The sequence below is a fragment of the Diabrotica undecimpunctata genome, chromosome 3 (assembly GCF_040954645.1).
Source record: "Diabrotica undecimpunctata isolate CICGRU chromosome 3, icDiaUnde3, whole genome shotgun sequence".
Taxonomy (NCBI): domain Eukaryota; kingdom Metazoa; phylum Arthropoda; class Insecta; order Coleoptera; family Chrysomelidae; genus Diabrotica; species Diabrotica undecimpunctata.
In genome coordinates, this window is record NC_092805.1 from 139,591,317 (window position 1) to 139,605,973 (window position 14,657).

The 14,657-nt window shown below is 34.3% G+C and overlaps 2 protein-coding genes across 2 annotated transcripts in view; one reads left to right on the forward strand and one right to left on the reverse strand.

Annotated features, from left to right (window-relative positions):
• LOC140437476 (uncharacterized) overlaps positions 1-14,657 on the reverse strand; it is a 411,556-nt gene that overhangs the window by 88,109 nt on the left and 308,790 nt on the right. The window lies entirely within an intron of this gene.
• LOC140437916 (uncharacterized) lies at positions 10,547-10,963 on the forward strand. Its single transcript, XM_072527704.1, has 2 exons — positions 10,547-10,789; positions 10,844-10,963. The coding sequence occupies exons 1-2, from the start codon at positions 10,571-10,573 to the stop codon at positions 10,961-10,963; spliced, it is 339 nt and encodes a 112-aa protein (XP_072383805.1). The 5' UTR covers positions 10,547-10,570.

The window sequence follows — 14,657 nt, forward strand, 5'->3', positions numbered from 1 at the left end:
TTATTGTTATTAATCATTATTTTAAGTCTCAACGAAGAAAATGTTGTGTGTGTGTTTTGTGTTTTATTGGCACTAGTTTTCACACTGGCCAGTCAATTCATAATGATTTTTTTAGTCTATAACTTATCACTAACTCAGGGGAGTACTGAGTAGTGTCTGTGTTAAGTAAATGTCTTGTTCCTTAGGTAAAGTCGACTTCATTGTCTTTACAAAGAGACGCTAATTGTATCTGAACGTCTGAGGTCCCTTCGGTGAGTACCGATTTACTCGTTTTAAAAGGTTCATATTTATCCATGTTGACTTGTTATGTTTAAGTTTTCCGTTTCATGTCTGAAAAAGTTGGCAAAAAATGGGAAATATTCTTTATTAATAATTTTACGAAAAAAAATTATTCTTCATTAAAGGTTATGCATCACATAGAAATCATTAACAGATAATCTTATAGAATATTAAGTGGTAGATAGGAAAAATCAAAATTATTAATTAATTCTGAAGAGGAAAGTGATTTTAAATTTAGATATGCAAGAAAATGATATTTTAAAATGTTTGTAGCTATTAAAAATTATGTCCAAGTTTAGATTCATGGCCTTCTAATAATTAAATAATACATTTAAAGTAAAAAGTAAATAAAAAAATACTTTTGCATTTGTTGATTTTGTATATTGAATAAGGTAAATTAGAAATAAAATTAAAAATTAATGCACCTACTGATACATCATTAAAAGGCCATGAATCTAAATTTAAAAATAATTTTTAAATCCTACAACCAAATTAAAATAATATTTTATGCTGCACCTAAATTTAAAAGCACTTCACTTTTAAGCATAAATCAATATTTTTGATTTTCGGTGTATACCACTAAAACTTTTATAAATTTGATTATTGATTATTGATTTCTATGAAATGCAGAAATGTTTATGAAGAATAGTTTTTTTCATGAAATTAATAATAAAGAAATTTCCCATTTGTTGCCAACTTTTTCAGACATACTTTATACCTTACTAACAATTAAAATACTTCTTTCCTTACATGAAGTATAAAATATAATCATATTTAGCTGTATGTATATATCTACATTAATTCATTTTAATTTTCACTTCACCATTTTATTATTTCAATTGCAATTTTTTTAACAAAATAAAAATTGTTTATGACTTTCAAAATTTGGATATATTTAATAAAGAATCGAGACAGAAAATATAATAATTAATTAATTCTAATCCTCCATCAGTTTATGTATTTTTTCCCTTAATTATCTAGATATCTATTTAAATTAAATATGTTATGTAAATGACAAATAAAATATAAAATTCGTTAAGCCGACCCTTTTTACTATTTACCTGAAGAGGCAAATCCCTTTATGGCTTCAACTTTATCAGCGGGATACTTTTAAATTCTGCATAAGTCAGTTCTTATAATTGTGAATGAAGTATACAATTTAAGTTGGGACTAAGACATAAGATTAGCTTATTCCCAACTAGAATAGCAAATTGATATCACAAATTAAATTATTATTAAGTATTATCATAGTCATCAAAAGTTGAATTTTGTGTGGAGTAGTCATAATAAGGTCTTGCTAAAAAAACATGTGGGTGTAATCTTGTGTTTTTTAAAGTAGCTTCTGCAATGTGTTTTTCTACCGAGGCCAAAATAATACCGTTTTCTTTTTTTTTGTAATTTGAAAATAACATCAGATTGGGCAGCTGTACTAGAACCTCAAAATGGAAGGCTATGTCGAAGATGAGACTCGAAGAAAAAAAAATATGTTATTTTGGAAGATTCTAAATTGTTTTCCTTCGAAACAGATCTTATTACATAGCAGGCTGAGATGAGTTTCTTACTAAACAAATCGATGTGAAGGGACCATTTAAGGTTGCCGTCTATAAAAATACCAAGAAATTTTACAGAATCAACGATACTGATCTGGCTATTATTAAGAAGCAAGGGTCGAAAAGCTCCTTTATAGGATAATATTACTTTCTTATCCACGTTAAAAGAGAGTTAGTTAGAGTCGGCCCAAGTTTTTATTTTAAGTAGATCAGAAGTTATAATTATATGAAGAGTTGCAATATTAGAGTTCCTCCAGGTAAAGGAAAAGTAGAGGACCCAATACTGAACCTTGTGGTACTCCACATACAATGCTTTTGTGACTAGAGTCAGTACCATTTGCTCTATTTAGTTGTTTCCTATTCCTCAAGTAAGATTGGAACCAATTAAAGAAATACATCGAATTCCGTAGAAATTTAGTTCTTTTATCAAAATGTCGTGATTTACACACAGCGAAGTTTTGGCATAGTCAAAAAAAAACATTGGCAGTGTAAAGAATATTGTTTGTGCTTGATAAATCTCATGTACTTATTACAGAAAACATATCATTGCTGGTATATTTATTACAGAAAAAGCCGAACCGACTTTGTGACAAAATGTTGTTTTTAACGAGAAAGGACATAAGTCGGGCTTTTATAAGTTTCTCAATTATTCTGGTAGTCAGACAATGGGGCTATATTTGCAGACATTAGATTTTTCACCACCCTGATGAAGAGGAATAATAATGGCTATCTTAAGGCACTCTGAAAATATACCTTTTTCATAGGAATCGGTAATTAGTGAGACCAGGACTTTCTCATTTAGTGAGACTGACAATCCTGAGACTTCGTTGAGCTGATCAAAATATTTAGAAAAAATAATTTCTTTGATGTGTTATTTCAACTCAACCTGAGATCAAGCGAAAATCCAGCTCTAGGCGACAGGATACTTAAAATAACAGATTGTAAATTATAAGTGCTGCCAAATGTCAAGACTTCCGGAAAGGGTATTTTCAAAACTTGTCAAACTAGTTATTTCAGGCAATATTAAATACTACACAAGGACTCTTTTTGATATCGAAAATGTGACTACCGCTAACCCTCATGGTACTGGGAATAAAGAGGAACATAATCGAAAGTGATGTCGATATATATGAATAAAATTTGATGTATACTTACATCATATATTTTTGACGTAATTCTAGTTTTTATTTTTTTTTACAAAAAGTAGTCTCAAGTCCATATTTAAAAAATATTTTTTTCTCATGAATAAATATTTTTTTAATTATTTGGTATCGTTTAATATATAGTTCAATATACAGTGTTTCCGTAAAGTATGGAATAATTTCGATATTTCCTAAATGAAAAGCGTTTCTGAAAAAAACTAAATCACGTCGATTTTTAAATTTAATGTTGTACATTTTACAATAAAATTTCATTATACAAGGGAATAAGCCACAATTAAGGTTAAAGAACGTTTATTGACGTTCCAATTTCCACTTCGGAAATAGTTCTCAAAAGACAAACATTAGTAAATTAAACAAATTTTTTTTTACATGGTGAAAAATTCTACTCATGTAATCTGACTCATTTATATTCACAATTCAGATATACATTATACATTTTACAGTAGACGACTTTAAAATGATATTGCCAATATTGTTGAGTTGCGTTCCTGGGACGACTTTACTTGTAAGATAGTTCATTCGATTACATGAAATCAACTTTAACTTGAGAATATCCGTCAGAAAAGATCATAACATGTAATTCGTCTTTAAAAAGACAAACACATGCCGTGATGACAGTAAAAAATCTCCTGTTAGTAATTCCATAGTAAATTATGAGGGAAAAACCAGGAAAAAAATTTTCCTCTATTAATATGGTTAACCAGATCCTACTACATTCTGCCGATGAATTTGCGACACAATTGGTCTCATTTACCATAATTAGAGCCGCTTCTTTGATTTTTTTCTTGTTACCATCCGTTTCTTTAAGGACTATATTTAAATCATTCCATTGAACCCTATGTTCATTATCTCATGCGTGTTTACATATATGAGATCTATCAAATTCTCTATTTTTGATATAAGATTGATATAATTACGCAAATTCTTCGAGTCGATTATAGAGTTTGGTAAGTATATTGTTTTATTTAAAGCAATTATATTATATTGATAAAAAAACCTGTCTTTGGTTACAGCAATTGTAGTTTTTTCAATAATTAAATTTTACTGACGAATAGAAAAGTAGGAATTTAGAGGTTGAAAACAGAAAATTAAAGACAAATATTTATCATCAACAAAGAAATTATGTTTGATATTACATTTATACTATATTAGATTACTATTGTATTCGTTTACGTTTTATTTATAAAATAATAATATTATACAATAGAACAAATCGATTTTTAAATAAAGTATAAAAAATAACTTTAGTACATATAATTTTCTGCCAATGCCAATGAAAGTATTATACCGTGAATACCCGCATAAGCACAACGCCACAGTCTTGCAACAAAGCCACACTTGAGCACTCTCCTAACCCACAAGATTATTTTAAATGGACACGTTTAAGGGTTGAAGCACTTTGCTGTAGTTGGCTTTCCTTATCGAAGTACATGAAAGTTTCCGAAGTCAGGAGAATTTGTTTTTGTCACGGCATACTTCATAGAACAACTCTCCCGAGGATATTTCCTTATTAAAATTCTTGATCGGAGCGTCTGGTCGTAATGCAACGGATATTTTTCAAAAACTAGTAAAATGTTGTTAAGAACGTCAAGAAAGTTTATCTACGAGTAAAGACGAATACTACTTTAATTTTATACTTTTATACAGAATATTGTGATGTTTATAAAGTATTTTTATATTAAAAATAGGAATCCTAATATTTTTTACTGTTTGAAACCAAATTCAATTTTTTACCATTGTGCTTTCAAATACTTGCAAAGTAGACAAGATAATCTGTAATTTGCATTCCACATGCCGTTCATTACGGCAAAAAATTTTAGTGCATTTAGTATCTGGTACTCGAAACCGAGTAAAGCAGAAATACGGTAATAGATTTAATTTCGATGCAGGGCATCCGCAAGCCGCTTACACGTATTTTTATTTCTATTTTAATAATCTTCTGCTTCATTGCCTTATTCTCACCGGAAGTGGCGAGCATTTTTCTACAATTGTTGACAATAAATGCAAGATTTTGATATTAAGTGAAGCTTACTTCTATAGTCTGTCCCACCTTGACTTTACCAGGCAATGTTCTCTCGGATTTGCTCCTTAACCTCCCCCTACACCGTATTCGTAACCGTGAGCCGACGTTTGTGGGTCCCCAGGGCTTGTCAGTCATCGATCATATCGTATGCACGTACGACTTAATTGATCGATTGGCTGACGAATGCTTCCTGGGTGATTCGATAACGTCGGATCACCTACCTCTGCTGGTTAGGGAACAGATACTAAATCCTCCACCTCCTGACCCTCCTAAAGTAATAAGAGACTACAAACGCGCCAACTGGAAACTCTTCCAAACATACTTGTCAAATAACACTCCAGAGTTAGGCAATTTTATGTACCCAGATGATATCGACCGAGGTATCACGGTAATTACTAACCTGATAAATCAAGCAGTTGATTTGTCGGTCCCTAATAGGGTTATCAGCCCTAACAAACCACCTCTACCTCAGTTTATCATTGATAAAATTAAACAAAAGAGACGTCTCCTCCGTCAATTCCAACGTACCCGTAATCCCCTTGTCAAAACAGAATACAACCGTCTGTCTGCGGCGATCAAACTTCAGGTCAACAATCTGCAGTCCAGACAATGGGCTGCAGCGACCTCCAGTCTTGATTACCGTGACAGCGGTAAATTCTGGCAAAAACTCAAATGTCTAACCAAACAAAAAACGAATAATCCTTCTCACCTTGTGGTGAACAATCACATTATTAACTCAAACGAACAGAAAGCAGAAGCTTTCAAAACCCACTTACAAAATACCTTAGTATCCCCAGACGATCCGAGATTCGATCATGCCTTCTGTGATCGCGCAGTGAGAGACATAACACGACTGCTCAGAACCCCTTTCGACCCTCAGGCACCCCATGAACATCCAATCATGGCGCCTGTGGATCACCAAACCTTCATACATTTCTGCCAAATCGGCAAATCGGACGCACCGGGGCCTGACAAGATTGCCAGGAACTGCGTGCGACACCTCCCGCTGAGCGTCACTCTATACTTGACGAACATAATCAATGCCACTCTTAAACTCTGCTACTTCCCAAAACCTTGGAAAGTAGCACATACAATTATGCTCTTGAAAAAGGGCAAGCCGCGTACCGATCCTCACTCTTACAGGCCGATATCTCTCCTTAACGCCCTGGCGAAAGTCTTCGACAGAATCCTTAAAGAAAGACTCGTAGACTTCACCACAAAACACAGCATCATCCCACCCTACCAATTCGGCTTAAGAGAAGGGTACTCTACCAAAACGGCATTGACTGAAATCGTCACACACCTTACACAAAGTATGAACGACGGCAATTTGTCACTAGGCATTTTCCTCGATGTTCAAAAAGCCTTTGACCAAGTCTGGCATGTGGGACTGGTCAAAAAACTCGTGAGCATTGGGCTACCAACTCCATTCGTCAGACTCATCCACTCTTATGTCTCTCAACGGCGGATTACAGTCAAGGAGCGTGATCGATACTCTACATCCTTCACTCCCACTGCGGGAGGCCCTCAGGGTTCCGTGTTGGCACCAATACTTTACACAATGCACTCCTTACAACTACACCACACGTCGACTCTATACTTAGGTTCGCTCGAAATCATCTGCTCCTTGTTGAACAATGGTGTCAGAGATGGAGAGTGACACCTTACCCTAACAAAACACAGATGATCCTTTTCAGACACCCGTATCGCAGCCAATACATTACACATATCATCACCGAAAGGCACAATTTGAGTCTATGGGGAGAACGACTCCGTCTCCTAAACCAGGTCGAATATCTCGGCGTGCTGTTTACGCAAACACTACGCTGGAGTGACGACACTGAAAGAACCTGTAATAAGGTTAGGAGCCGACTCGGACTTCTCAACGCTCTTACTGGCAGATTCGGCCGCACTCACTCACGCACACTCTCAAAACTACCTGCTCGTCCCTCGGCAATGTATTCAGAAGACGACCTAAACCCAAACTCCCATTCCTACCCGCTATTCTGCTGGAACTCGCCAGCAACGAGCTCCCTGATGAATACATTGACATTCAGAAGGCAACTCCCCTCTATTACCGTCGCTTATTATAATACTAAATGTTTACAACAAACTGACACCGACGGGGGGGGGGGGGGGGATCGGTTTTCTGTGGTTTTTCGATCCCATTGCACAATGATACCCCGTCGTTTTTCGAGGCACCAGTCCACAGCTGCCCTCATGCGTCGCGACATTCATTCAAAAATTAAACAGATTTTGTTAATTAATAAACATATAATTTTCATATATTTACTAATTATGTTTTAGACAAAAAAAAAATTCTTCACTTGTATCCCTTTCGCCCCCGATTGTTCAGGACTAGTAGAGCAGCATCAACCACCAACAAACACCGCAGCACCAGTGGACACATCAAAAATCGCAGTGCCACACCCATCACAAAGGAAACACGTCCTGAAGAGGCACAAGCCTAAAACAGGACAGCGGATACACCCAATACACAAGATATACACACAACACACAAAATCAACGCTACAATGAATCCTTGACTTTACAGTACAGTGATGACCTAGATCTTATGACCAACAATGATGCCAAATTTTATTATAAACAGGTTTGAAGCAAATATACTTTTTTTTATAGGATAACTATACATAACTTAGGAATTAATATTGTTGACAATTTGTGGCCGTCAAGGGTTCTAAAACTTTTTTTTTTTTCGAAAAATACCTTTATGTGAATAAAGTAAAAATAATTTTGTATAAATCATTTGTATAATAATGTATTTAAGCGCATAAATATGTTAAACCGTAAGAAATACGTAGGTACCTACATAAATATTTAAAATGTATTTACACTGTGTATTTTACATTTCTTCTATACTCCCATCTTTCTCACTTTCACTGCCACTTTCGTCATTAAGGTTTATTATAACTGGGTCTACTCGTTCTTTCTTAAAGTTTGTGTTATGTCTTGCCACGAATCTTTTTATTTTACTCCAGCTCTATCGGATCTAATTCACAGTGATATAGAGGTAATCTTAGTAACTTAATATTCTTACTTTTTGCAATTTCATCTAAGATACGCTCATTATACTGCGATTTAAAATGAGCTACAACGTACAACTGTTTGGATTTTAGGTAATCTTCGAAATAAATATCCTTTGAACGCCACCACTCCTTTATTTCTTTCTTATTGTCAGAATTGTTCAGAATTCTTGTCAACTTACTGGAGCGATACAACGCATTGTCCAATAACACTATTACAGTTTTATCGGGAATATTTGGAAGAAGTTTAGTTTTAAAACAATTTTCGAAAAGAGGTCCATCCATTTCTTCATGAAAGTCTACTATATTTTTCTTTGCTAAAAAAGTTAGTTGGTTTCATTAATAAAACCATCTTTACTTCCTGTATGCAGTAAAATGAAGCGCAGGTCACGTGCAGTATGGACTTTCAAGCCTGTAGTGAGTCCACGAACAAATGCATCCATATGACGATAAGGAAGTGTCCTTTCATTCATAATTGACACTGTCACCAATATTTACCAATGATTCGTCCAAATATACAATATTGGAGTTTTGTTCCCGAAATGTAGGAATTTCTCGCAAATATCGATGGCGCCAAGAAATAATTTTGGCGTATGTAATAATAACTATGTCCTTAATTAGTCTATGCAGTGTAGTCCTAGAGAAATTAGGTAGATGTTCGTCTTTATTTACTACTGCTAATAGAGAATGTAATGTTGGGGGTGTATTCTTATGGAAGAAATCATGCACTATTCGACGAATGCTACCCTTTGTTCCTTCATCGTAAGATTTATCACCGTGATAATGAAGTTAGCTTGTTCTTGGATCGTCTCTTTGCTGGTTGTAATCCAAGTGCCAAGAAATTTTGTTTTCTTACAGAGTAAATTGTTTTTTTGGAAATGCCGGTTTCTACTGCCACTGTTTGTATTATTTTTGAAAGTAAATCATATTGTTGATTTACACGTCACCATGTTGACTAAGATTTGTTTCTCCCCTTATGACAATGCATTCCCCTGGGAATGTTTGAGAGTACTGTTCTCCATTAATAAATTCAATCGTTATAACAGAAAAAAAAAACACAATAATAACTATAGTCGAAATGAACTTCAACAAATTAAAAGAACTAACTAAAAAATGAACTAACTAAACTAACTAACAATGAATAAACTTCAACGAATCAAATATAGTCACTGAAAAATAAACTAACTAAAATAAATTTTAAGTTTAGAATTTATACTAAATTTTAATAATTTTAATGAGGGTGTAAACACTTTAAAATGACATTAATGTCAGGTTGGAAATCAGTCATTAAGAATAACAAAAAACTGCAATTAGAATCCAAATTTTCAATAGTAATACCACTAGTGATTCAATTTTCGCGATAAGTCTGTCGATTTACTTCTAAACGAAACTGAGTTGCTTGAAAACACCACGAGTCCGTAGGACGAGTGGTGTTTTCTTTAAGAACCTCAGTTGAGTTTAGAAATAAAAGACAGACTTAATAAGCTAAATTAAATCACGAGTGGTATTTTATTAGACTATTTCATGAACAAAGTGATGGGTCAAAAATTCAGTAGTATGAGAGGAAGGAATTTAGTTAGTCTTTCGTTGTTATTTTCTGCATCTAATTTGTAGTTGCGATCTACACAGAACATCATAAATTGTCTCCATATATAAGATTTAGATTTTCTTGTGTTACTCGGTATATTTTCTTCAATGTTTTGGTTTATAACTTCGGTTGAAGTACCACCGAAACGACTCATTTTGACGTATACAGCTACAATAATTTTTTTGGCAAACGTCAAACTTTGCTTTGCGATCGGTATCCATGGTTACGTCGTTGAAAACACGAAGCTAATAGACCAATCAGAATTGAAAAACAGTTGGTGTTTTCGCGATAACACAAGCTATCTTTGGTTTGTGATTGGTCAGATTATATGAAAATTTTAAGATGAGTTAAATAGTCCAAATAAGCAATAAGTTACTCAATATAATCTCATCAGTAATAATTATAAGCATATTTGATATTCTTTGTTATAATTTAATTTAGGTGAACTGACCATCAACAATTATAATTTATTTATTCTCAACTGTAGGACAATATAAAACTTTACTCAAACTTGACTGACAATCCATTTTATATTTTTCTTGACATTACTTCAAATCTGTTTATACTGTCAATACATAAATTACCAACCATAGAACAACATTCACTTTTAGTGTTGGATATTCTAACATTCTTTACCAAAAAAAGTTAGTGATTACGTCTATCGATTATAAGATTGCTGTTTACTTTTCGAAAATGACTATCACTCACAAAAAACAATGAAAAATATTGTTTTACTATAATTCTATTGACTGTAACGGGTTAGTTTTAATTTAACATTTTTAGGACCCTACATTTTTAGGACACTGGTAATATTTGTGCTGGTAAAAAAAAATCGCCGCGATAAAAAAAAAAAAAGGATTGCATTGCCGTATGTGCGTGTACTGTAAAGTACATTATTTTGGAACGTTAACTAAATCGAGAGTATGGCTACCAAAGAGGACCGTTCTCTACGATCAGGCGTTTTCATCCCACAATGGATGAAGACTAAAAGTACCAAATTCGACTTAGATCCAAGCACTTTTTCACCAACTGAACTGGACGACAGCTTCATTTTGTACTACAGAAGATCAAAACCGGAATTAAACTTTTCTACTACCACCATAACTACAACTAATCTACCTGAAAACATCACAGTTGCCGCAGTGACAACGAAAAAACAAGATTTCTCGCAACATCCTGTCCTTTGTCAAAAATAGGCGTACGACCTCAAATCGCCTGGTACCGACGACGGGTTCAAAGGGGATGCAGCCAAATGCGGTTTTTCTATAATCAAGGTTATTTCGCAAATGATTTCGAAACACGACCTGGGCCTTTGAACCTGTTATCCGGAGGAACCCACAGAAGGGTCAATAAGTATTTCACTGGGACATTTACCGATGTGGCAAATCTAAAGGTAGTTGGGTATTGTCAAATTTATACGCCAAACGAGAAATATTTCAATTAATTGGTCAAAAAAGGAAAAAGTAAAGGAAGATCTCGAACACACTTCGTCTGCAGGGAATCTCATCGAACAGCAATAACAGACTATCAGAACGGCGCCTGTCTACCAAGCCAAAGCGTCCGAATTGCGAGAAATGAATTTTTGGTCTCCGACATTAATGTAATTTATTGTTTATTTTCGCAGTAGGTATTATATTACTTAAAGTTTTGAAAAGAATCAATAATTTTATGACTGCTTTGTTTTATAAGTAAAACTAGCACCACGAGACGAGCTTTTTAAGTTATAACAAAAATAACAATAAAAAACCGTTTGAAACAATTTGTATCGTTATTATGCATTATTTGATTCATTTTTAGTGCTAAGATGTTAAAAACATCGACAGAAAGAATTTTTTATACTTATTGTATAATTGTGTCTCCCCTAGGTGGAGCCATTGGCGTACCGCAAGCCGTTTTCTTGGCGCAGCCAAGAGAACTTCTGTCGTCCGATGCCATGCCCCTCCTTCGATCTTTTCTTTAAAATATCCCCTTAACATGCAGCCTTTGCTGCTGCTACTGGCGTTGCCTACTGTCCTGCTCGAAATAATTCCACGACAGCATTTAAATCAAATGACTGCTTACATACAACTACCACAGTGCTGCATCAGTGTACCATCAGCAATGGGCGGCATAGAAATTGCCGCGGCGAGAGCTGTGTGTGTTTCAAGTTTACAAAATTATCTTAACGTTTTAAAAACAAGTGATGTAGAAAAATCCGTCGATGTCTGAAAAAAACTAACTTGTGAGGAATCCGGAGTATTTTTTAACTTTTGCAGAATGTCACCCATACATTTTGAATTTTTGCTTTAGAAAATTGAGCCCATGATAACAAAACAAAGTAAAGTTAGAATTTCAATACCACCAAAAAAAAAACGCTTGGCAATAACATTACGATATTTTGCTACTGGGAAAAGTTACTAAAGTTTCCATTATTTATTTAAAATATTATCACCAGCAATTTCGCTAATTATGCCGGAAGTTTGTAAAGCAATTAATATCGTTTATTAATTAATTTATTATTAGTTTAATTAATAGTATTAATTAATTAGTTTATTTATTAATTAATTTAAAGGACAAACCGCATAGGGTATATTGTGTTTTTTTTTGTGGTCTTTATGTGAAACATCCCTCAACAATCTCAAGCTAGCATATAACTCTAAAAACTTTAGTACTTGGTCAATGCTCCACGCAACCATAGTTAACGAAAAATTTACCAAACAATAAACAAATAAGTCCGTGCGAGAGCAATAAGACAGCGAGTAGTATGTAAACAGTCACTGTCACTCGCACTGCAAGTCCTTTGATTTCCGTTGAAAAAAACCGCCAACGAAGGGAGCGTCCGACAGTGGCAGTGGCATAAAGGTCGATTCAAACACATCAGTCCCGTCACAGTCCCGGCGCCGAACCGGTCCCGTCTGGTCACAAAACAATTCGTTTGTCTATTCGCACACACCCGAAATGCATCAGTCTTCGGCGACCAATCTGTTGGAAAGATGGAAAGTTTCTCGGATGAAGAATTAGCAAATATTATTATTATTTCCTGCCAAATATTATTTTTAAAATTAATGTCCATGTATTTAACATGCGACAAATCATATAAAACAATATATTTTCTCACACGTTCTATTAATTGTTCGTCAATAATTTTATTTTGTTCACTTGTACCGTCCGTCATGTTCCCGGCAAAACCAAAAAATTCGTCGCTGAGATTATAAAATCGGCCGGGCGATAGACGTGTCGAAACCTGACTGCTGTGAAACTGTTCGTCAACTGATGAATGTGAATACCGGCGACATATTTCTAATAAAGAATATTTTGTATGACGGATTGTTCGCTTCGGCGCCGGGACTGTGACGAGACGTGACTGATGTGTTTGAATCGACCTTAAGTATTGCAGCGCTAGCGACGTATTTACATACTTATGCTGCCAACTTTCCTGCTCAGTTCCCTGCTCACTGCCGCGGAAGTGAGTTGCATGTAAAGGGGGTATATCAACTGCAGAAAACCATACTTATCGTTTATAAAGTACTGGCCAAAATAAGAGAATTTACTTCAAACAATATATTTAAGTGTTTTTTTTTGTTGCCGTTTGGCATGGCGTACATTTATTATTTAATTACTTTGCCTTGCATTTGTATTCTTTGATGTTCTGCCCTTACTCAGATGGTCTTGTCGCAATTGTTTTGCTAACAAAAGTAGGAAATTTTGTCCAGGTATTGTTGAATATTGTATGGCCATCTGATCCGCAACATCTACTCTGTATTTTATGTGATTGTGGTAGGTAATGGTTTCCGGTTTCTTTTTTATCTGTGCATAATTCAATATTATTTCACTGTAGAGAATTTAGCACAAGCACATTTTTGTTTGTTTCTTTTTAAGACAGACATAGTCTTCGTATTTGAAAATATTTATTTTGTAAATTTTCATGTTTCCATTTTTGTTGACAGCGGAGTATCCTTTCTTGCTGTGTTTATTGTTTCACAACTGTTGGTATCTTTCTTTATTTATAAATGGTCCCATTAGATGGCCAACTACATGTTCCCCTAAGAGTTGATTGACTGCCCGTTGCTCATTTTACCCCAGATAAGAAAATCCGTTAAATAAATGTTTGGACTGGACATCAGCTGCAATCCTGGACATCAAAATTTAATTGCAAACTTATCGGGTATTTCGCCGTGTACTAGATAAAGAAGCATCTTACCTTCGTGAGGAAAAGCTGTTCATCGATAGATATATTTTTGCCAGCTGTTTAGCATAATATACAAAACTCTATAAATGGGTTCCACTCGCAAATTTATTTGTTGATAATCGCTCAGGCTTGGTACTCCTTATATCGAAACGGATAAATTTAAATTTTTGTAAACATATTTTTAGACATCGTCTATTGAAAAATTTTGGATCCTATGTACGAGACCATAGCATCTTTATGTAAATATATCTTGTTGTATAAGCTTCCCAAGCATACAGTAAGGATATAAATGCCTTGATTTCTTCTATCAAAATTTGTCAATTTTCACCTTTCATTTGACTTTTACCTTTAGCAAGAGTACATTATCTATTTTATATTACGTTCTCCAATAATGCTTTTATTAGCATAAAGAGCAGGTTCAGCAACTTTATTTAGAATATTTTGAATAGTTTGTATTTCTAAAATAAACTGTACTTTATTCAATTTTAAGATAAGCTCCAGGTAGACAGTTTCTCGGTAAAAGGTTTTAATACCCCTTCCTAAAAACTACATTTGAAGTTAAAGGTGAGCAAGAAAGTAGTGAGCAGCTCCCCAATTCCAACTTCATCTACAGAATCACTATCTGGCGGATGTCCTTGATCAACTATATCAGGTATAATATACTCATCATCTTCATTATTGGACATTTACTCTTACAGTTCCTGCTCGTCAAATATCGACGAGACATGATAACAGCAAAAAGCAGAAAAATCACAATGAAAAGTCAAAAAACAGATTGAACACGCAATTGCAAAGAGCACACTTCAAGTAACTAACACTTTTTGATGCTTTTTTTACAGAAA

What these genes read in the sequence shown, in the direction of transcription:
- LOC140437916 (XM_072527704.1), top strand. Translation starts at nt 10,571, where the DNA reads ATGGCTACCAAAGAGGACCGTTCTCTACGATCAGGCGTTTTCATCCCA. An exon ending in AAAACATCACAGTTGCCGCA is followed by an intron (nt 10,790 to 10,843) that starts GTGACAACGAAA and finishes TGTCAAAAATAG; the next exon opens with GCGTACGACCTCAAATCGCC.